This window comes from Octopus bimaculoides, chromosome 14 (genome assembly GCF_001194135.2).
Source record: "Octopus bimaculoides isolate UCB-OBI-ISO-001 chromosome 14, ASM119413v2, whole genome shotgun sequence".
Taxonomy (NCBI): domain Eukaryota; kingdom Metazoa; phylum Mollusca; class Cephalopoda; order Octopoda; family Octopodidae; genus Octopus; species Octopus bimaculoides.
In genome coordinates, this window is record NC_068994.1 from 40,054,102 (window position 1) to 40,062,961 (window position 8,860).

The following is an 8,860-nucleotide window of genomic DNA, read 5'->3' on the forward strand; positions in this document are numbered from 1 at the left end:
TATGTATGTATGTATACATATACATATTTTTATATATATATATATATATATATATATGAATGTATGTTTGGATTTATGCATGTATAGGTCTATGTATGTATATGTGTGTGTAAGTATGTACATACACACACACACACACACACACACACATATATATATATATATATATATGTTTCATAATTTTCATTATGTCAACGTCATTTCCCATTTGTTTTTCATTTCATGTATGTGGTGCTAGACAAATGTATTTAACTGAAAATTTTCATTGCATTTATTGTACAAAATTGCAACATTGTGTATACCAGAGATTACGAATAAGCAGTTTCTTCCTTTACACCAGCAACACAATGTTGAAATGACGTAGTTTCCTGAAATATTTCTGTGTGACATTAAAAAGAAAACTCCTAACCTATAATCATCAGTTTTGAGGTTGTAATGAAGGAAAGAAGAGAATGAATCCACACAACCATTGCTCTGCACATCTCTTCAAAATGAAAGAAACACTGATGCCAAAACCTAATGAAGCCTGTTTAATTTCGAAATACATTAACAATATATGAGTAGTTGCTGATGGTTGTTGTGTTACACTCAAAAGACAGTTTAGCTGGATACATGATTACAAATGTAGGAAATAAGTAACTTGAGATTCAATAACAGTAAATCTAGAAGAATATTGGCACCAACAAATGGTGAGGCTATGATTGTGAAATGAGTTAGCTTAATAAGGGAAATTGCTTGCCACATTCGGTTTGAATCTGAACATGAAAGGTGTCAGGTCCTTAATCTGAATAGATTAGTAGTCAACTATCTGAATAGCATAATTTGAACTATATCAAAAGTAAATAGAAATTGAAAAGAAGTCTGCCAGTAATATGTGGATATACAAGTGCAAATGTATGAAAATTTTTCAACACAGGGAGAAACATATGTGCATGCATGTATGAGCAAATATAAGTATGTATGTGAGAAACAAATTCAGAAAGTTGTTTGCATTTCTATGACAAACCAGCCAATATATTGCCTCTGGAAATATGCTAGTGTTGAATGCCAACAAATCAAACTAACGATATTCTATCCACTGAGTACAAGAGCAAGCTCATGAAAACGTTATCTCAATCGAATTAAACAAGAAATTCACTTTAATCAGATGTGTTAACTATGTTGTTTTTATCTGTTGATGATTGTAATGGAATCATCACATTAATCAACTTAGTGTTAAATTAAGCAACACCCATGCCCTACTATTCAAATCAAACTGCAATTGGCCTAAAACTATTAATATATCTGTCTATTTCTTAATCTTTAATTTACATAATTCTTAACATTGAAAGAAAATTTAAATTTTATCAGAACTTTGCAAAATAAATACATAAATATACAAATAAATAAAATAACTAAGGTCTATACCTTTCTCTGACTATAAAACTCACACTTGCCAATGTTCCTTGGTCAATACAGTATTAAGCTTTATAGAGTTGAATAAAACTAACTTAATTTTGCCTTTGAATACATACATACATACATACACACACACACACGTGTATGTGTATATATATATATATATATATATATACACTCACACATATATATAGATACATACTGGTAATACTGGGTACCACAAATGTAGGAGCAAGGAAACATCTATGTATTTAGCAAGAAGATTTTTATATTTAGACTTTATCTGGATGGTGTTATATCATTGTTAAAACTAGGGTATACCTGATGACTTTGTTACATGGTATTAAAGTAGAATACCTGAGCTTTATTTCTTTTTTATTTTTTTTTTATTGCTCATGAGTGACATGAGGGAAAGGCTACATATAATGATATAACTTGTTTGTGCTTGCATTCTTGGTTATAAGAAAATAAATTTTGGTGGGATGTTTTCACAAATTACATAGTAATAGGGTAAGATATATATGTATATTAGAAATGGTTAAACTCAAAGTAGATAAAGCCTTCAAACTTTTCTATCAAGAGAGTTTTGAATTCAGTATTTACACACTATTATTTATAGACTTATCCACTTTGAGTTATGCCATATCTATATATCTATATCTATCTATCTATCTATCTATCTATCTATCTATCTATCTATATATATATATATATATATACACGACAGTCTTCTTTCAGTTTTCATCAACCATTTTCATTCACTTATATAAGTATATATATACAAAATGTGCTCTTTCAACAATGTTCTCGTTATACCTTGTTTGTAACGTTTTGGTATCTATTCTAATTTGCAAGATTTACCATTTTTTCTTTTTCATTAAATGTGTATGATTTTTTTTTAAACCATTGTCTTCTCACAAAATATTAAAGAATCATTTAATTGCTTTATAAATCATGTATGAAAAAATGTAAAGCATTTACTTAAAAAAATAATAGAAAACATAAGGTACTATAAATACATGAAAATATATATGTATCACAGAAAAACTGATGAAAGACAAACATATGGTCAATTCGTGGGTTTTGGTTGGTTAGTTGGTTGGCTGGCTGATTGGTTGGTTGGTTGGCTGGCTGGTTGGTTGGTTGGTTGGCTGGTCGGTTGGTTAGTTGGTTGATTGGACAGGTAGATAGACAGATGTGAGTAGATTGTTAGATAGATAAATAGATAGACAGACAGACAGATAGATAGACAGATAGATAGATAGGTAGACAGATACATAGATAAGTGTAGACAGACAGACAGACTGACAGACAGACAGACAGACAGACAGACAGACAGACAGACAGACAGACAGACAGACAGACAGACAGACAGACAGATAGATAGATAGATAGATAGATAGATAGATAAGCAAACAAATACATGTTCTTAAAGCTGTATAAAAAATATGCTTGGCAAAACATGATTACCTGACTAAAGTTCTATGCATCCTGTATCTTTGGTACTGCTGGTAGTGGCTTGGAATAAGTGGTAAAACTGTTCTTTGTTGGTAGATTCCAGAGTTGAGGGTGAACATTGCAGTTTCCACTATTTAATGAAGTGGCTTTTTGATCACTAAAACTCATTTTATTACCAACATTAGATTGACAAGAACTCTTAGCACTGTTTGTGGTACTACTAGATCTGCTGTATGTCTGAGGCAAAGATTTTCTGTCATGCAGCTGGAACTTTTCTGATTCATATGCTTTATAATCTACAAAAAAAAAAATGAATAAAAGCTGATGTGATTTAATAAACCATATTTCAAATGATGGACCTCTTTCTCTTGCTCTCTTTCTCTCTCTCTCTCTCTCTCTCTCTCTCCCTCTCTCTCTCTCTCTTTCTCTCCTCCCTATAATTTTCTCCACATCACTTTATTTCTATCTTTACCTCTTTTTCTGTGTCTCACATGTTGGCACATACACACAAATACAGAGTCCACGAAACCAGAATCTATTTTCTGTATTCCCAATTTTTATTGATTTTCTCATCATTCATCAACAAAGAAAAAAAAAACCGACCCCAAATCAAAAGTTCAAAAGATGAGAGAAAATGAATTATTCATCAGTTATGTGGACACCATCAACATTGCAGGCTGACATTATAATGGAACTCCAAAAGCATGTAACACCATACACTACCAGTGGATCACCAGCATGGAAGTAAAATGCAATGCTATAATATGAACAGAAGGTCAGCCTAATATGAATATTTTGATATGATAACCAGATATTTTACCTTAAAGTTGCACAACATTTATTTCACTTAATTAAGTCATTTGGAATTCTAAAAACGATATCTTGCAACAGCATAATTTTACGTTTACCATGTAGTACATTGTATCTGTGTGCTTGTGTGAATCTGTATATACATATATATATATATATATATATGTGTGTGTGTGTGTACAAACACACACACACACACACATGTACATACATATATGTGTGTGTGTGTGTGTAATATGTTACATGGTAAAGATACTGACTCTGTTTCTGTAACATAACTGAATAACAAGCAGCTTGAATCTCTTCTCCAGAAAAATTTAAAAAACACTATCTCAAGCCATCTAAATTATTTGATTTGCAGGATTCTAGGGTGTCATATGATAGCTAGGAAACATTCGATGTGTTTGAAGAGAAACTGTTGAAAACACAACTTAAAGATTGTTTAACAATAGAATCACATTAAAAAATTTCTGAAAAATCAGCATTTATGTGTGAAATATTATACTTAAAATAAAACAAAAACAGGGACCACATATGTCTTCTGAGTAAAAGTCAGAACTGTGACACCAACTGTATTGAGATACATTTTAGGGGAAAATATGAGAGATTATGCTGTAAGATAAATCTAATTCAATTCAAACAAAAGTGTCTCCCATATTTCGCTTTCTAAGTGAAAGATAATTTAATAGGTGAAAATAAAGATAAGATATTTACCAAAGGAGATAAACCCATGTGACAGATTTTAGCATAGACTTACTGTTTCCAGCAACATCTAGAAGCCTAATTTTTTTTTTATAGTTTCCAAAACTATTTGAAAATAATTGGTTTATTTCTTTAGAACAAATGAATATTTCATCTCTAAATAGCTCGTAACTAGACACAAAAGTTTTTCATGACAGCAGTGCGCCTGCATCTCTTTAAGTAGTTATCATGCAAGAATGCATTTGGCATAAAATACTCCTCTTTCTCAATAAAACTTTCTTTATGGTTCATAATTAAGTCTTTGCCCACTCCTATAATGAGCCCTGAAACAAATCTTTAGACCTTGTTAGTTGCATCCCACATCTAGCAGAACATAATCTGTTTACTTCCCTAAATACTGCACCAATTATTAAATGTAATCATTTATTTTGATAGCTGCATTCTTGCATTAACTACACTTATCTTACTCAATAATTCATATCTATCTGTGTCCATAAGATATAATGACATGTGATAAGGAAAAAGTTTTTTCTTCAGACAATGACTGTGAAATAACTAAATTGTCTTTACAATTAAATGCCATTCTCTCATAATTCCTGCCTGTAGATATTGTTGACAAGCAAATATAAAAGTGTCTTAGTCTCAATTCTTATTAATAAGACTAATAATTTTGATACATTTATAGCCTATTACATTTCTTGTTGAAACTTGTGAAAACACAACAGAAATCGCTACATATTGCTAACTTTAAAAGACAAACATGAGAGTAAACTTTAGCATAAACTAACCCATCTAGATTTGACTCATGCATTTTAGGATCATGAAACCTAAGGGTAAAATGGTAAACTCTAGAATCTAAAGAAACTTGCTGATGGTCCATGTTAGCATCAATTAGTCTATAGGAGATTTTGTTTTTTTAGAAGAGTTGGATAAGGTCAGTTGCCACAAGTGAAAATATAATGTTTCATGTACTACTTCCTTATTGGAGAGTGAGAAGGGAGGAAGTAGTATAGTCACTTTTTTATTACCTTTTAATCAGGAGGGGTGGCATAATTCATGAAACTATTACATGGTGTATGAGAGTGGTGGATGGGAGGAATAAAAATATTCTCAAAATCAGAGACCTGTCCTGAGTGCTTGCAACAAATAGACTCCACTAAAGGTTCTCAAATGATCAGGAGGTGGTATTATACCAGGCAATGGATTAAGCCTACCAAACTGTGTTGCAGTTGAGTAAAAACAGAGCATCATCTTTAATTACTGTTATGTAAGAAATTTTGCTTGTCCACAACTTGTGTGTCAACATCATTTTTTCTCTATTCTTTACTCTTATACAAAAGACAAAGGCCTGAAATGAGAAGATTTTTTTTCACTTCTCATTGAAACTGAACTTATTGAACTCTTCAATAAAATATCCCAAGTGGCGTAGATTATTTTCATAAATTTGAAAGCAAATGCAGTTCAGAAATCTAAAATTCATAGAGAGGTGAATTTTACAAATAAAAATGTACACCAGATACTATGCAAGAATAGAAACAAACTAAATAAAAAACATTTAGCAAAACTCAAATGATGTGTTCGAAATAACTTATGAATAAAATAACATTGTGCCATAGAAAATTATCCATTTCATATCTATATAAACAAGTTGAAGATGACAGAGAATTGTTGATAAAAAATTAAATATGGCATTCTATAAATATCAACTATAACAATAACAACAATAAAATGAAGAGTCAGATTAACCTACTTGAGAACAAATTTGAGGATATGAAAACTCTTCTTGATGCTCTCAGAGATATGATGAAATTATTAAAGCTTTTTTTTTTTTTTTTGCAATATTACGACTATATTCAAAGTTTTCAGATACACTAAAGGATAAATGTGCAATATCCATGTTTAAATGATAGCATTTTACTAACAAAAGGCTCTTGTATTTGGTTCAATGAATATCTATAATGTACACTCCTGAGATACTAAATAAATAAACATAACAATTGTAGCATCATATTGCTTTTTAATTTGTATTAAATAACAGCTAATTTAGATAGTCAAAAAGAAACTCAAAGAATGATCAAAGAAACAAGAATGGTCAAAGAAACAAGAATGGTCAAAGAAAAGAAGAAATGTTTTGCCCCACTTCAGCCCTTTATTCATGAGAAAATGAAATAGAGTTTACATCACTATGCTTTTCTTTTTTCACTATTGTGTTAGACAAGTTCAAAGGTGTGAAACCATCATAATTTCATTAAGCAGGACAATTTATCCACTGCCTTTACAATCTTCAGTCTCCCTACCACATGACAGACACTGCCTTAAAATAGTGGGTCTGTTAAGCCAAACACAAATAAATCACTTCTAATACTGTAGAATAATTCTTTAAATATCCTTTTAATTCTCTCTTGCTTTGCAGATCACACACACATACACATGCATGCACACATGCAAGAAACCTATTCTGCCCTTGCCCCATTTTCTCTCATACTCTATGCCTCTCTACTCCTCATCTAGTATAAAGTACCCCCTCCATGGTATAAAGTACCCCTTTCATAGTTTTGCAAGCTGTATAGTGCCCCCACTAGAGCTGATGGCATGAAAACAAGTACCCAGTACATGCTATAAAGTGGTTGATGTTAGGAAAGGGATCCAGACTTTAAAAAAAACATGTCAAAGCATACACACACTGAAGCATGATGAACTCCTTGGGCCAACTGGATCCTCTCAAACTATCCAATTCATGCCAGCATGGAACATGAATATTAAATGATGACAATGATGAAGATGATGATGATGATGACGGGGGGGTGATGATGATGACAACGATGATGATGACGACGACGATGATGATGATCTCAGACAGAAAAATTGTCAAATACAGTAAAAGAGTTGCAATGTCAATGCAAACATTGCTTCCACATTCTGTACCAAATTACCATTTGCCTTCAGTTAATAAAAACACAGTAGAAATAACCAAGTATCAATCAAGTTCAACATGGAGATTTCCAGAGCCATTATTGTTGTGATTGTTATTTAGTTCTAAATCAGCCCTGATCAACAAAGGTATTCAAATCATGACCATTTGTTTTTCCAGTTTTCAGGCAAAGTATAATTAGCCAGAGAGTCCTTTTGCTTCTAAGATGGTGCAGTGTGATTTGACATAGATTCGGTAGCTATTCTGTCATGCTAAACAACCATTTAGAGATTTCTTGTTTGGTTTGCTTCTTGTAATGTTGAAACCATAAGTGCAGATGATAAAACAGACCATACCAAAGAGTCATTGCAAAAGATGCAATACATCTTCATAGTAGAAAATCAACGAGCTGGTATACATAATCATTTATCTATTACATCATTCTTGAAACATTATAAGTATATATATACGCATATTGAGTTTCATATTTAAGTCTATGTGTTAATGTTTTGGAAACCCTAGAATCACAAAACCAAAACTTTAAAATCACTAAATTTAATTAGAAAATATCAAATAATCCAGAGTTTTATGATCTGAACAGATGTGGAGAATATTATTCTTTACAATTCCCAACAAAATGAGTTACAACAGTGTACTGTTCATGCATGTCTAAATTAACCACATCCAAAAACAATCTACCTATGTGAAATGATTTCAGAATAAAAATGAAACAAAATGAATTGCATTTAAAATGACTTGTTTAATCTTCTTTTTATAAAAGAATTAATAACAAAATGATTATAATTTTATAAAGTATTTTGTATCAATCACGAAATATCTTCCTTTTCCTACTGTTTAGTGAGAATAGTTCACGTTTTTTTTCTTTTCAGAGTAGAAGTAATTATTTATTGTTGAACACAAAGCATACTGTGAAAGTTTAAATCCAGTTTAACGTTTAGTATTTTGTATTGTATTTATGAAAATGTGTCTTTATTTCCTCCCATCATGTGTATTAATCTTTAATGTAAAGCACAGAGTGAATGTTTGAATCTAATTGAAGTATTCTATTTTAAATTGTTGTTTATTTTTTTCTTTCCTTTTCACCATCTGTAGATGCATGTTTCATCATCATTATATTTCATAGGTGCAGCTCATGGACAATTAATGAATTTAAGTCAAAGTTAAGTTTTACAAAAGTAGGCGTATGAGGAAAATTGGAATGAAATTGTGGTGTGGTTAAAAGATACATACTTCTACCAAGCTGGATGGGCTTAGCAACATTTAAATGTTTTCTCTGAAGAAGTTCATTCAAATAGGTCAAATTTGGGGCAGCAAGTTTATTTGTGGCAGCATTTGATGGCTAGATGTCCTTGCTGTTGCCAACCTTATTTGCTTTCCAAGTGAGGGATTTGTTATGGCACTGGTCTTTGAAAGTGTACAGTTACTGGTCATATCAACACACACACACACACACAAACACACACACTCAAATGAACACGTGCAATGCACACACATGCACACACACACATGCACACACACACATGCACACACACACATGCACACACACACATGCACACACAT

At 31.6% G+C, this 8,860-nt stretch overlaps 1 protein-coding gene across 2 annotated transcripts in view; it reads right to left on the reverse strand.

Annotated features, from left to right (window-relative positions):
* Positions 1 to 8,860, reverse strand: part of LOC106872380 (protocadherin beta-15) — a 640,647-nt gene that overhangs the window by 404,370 nt on the left and 227,417 nt on the right. The window contains exon 4 of one of the 2 annotated variants that reach the window (XM_052973047.1): positions 2,869 to 3,152. In XM_052973047.1, coding sequence (XP_052829007.1) covers positions 2,881 to 3,152 — 272 coding nt within the window. In that variant the 3' untranslated portion in view covers positions 2,869 to 2,880. Of the gene's footprint in view, positions 1 to 2,868; positions 3,153 to 8,860 lie in introns of those variants that run through there. The other variant, XM_052973054.1, reaches the window with a different exon arrangement.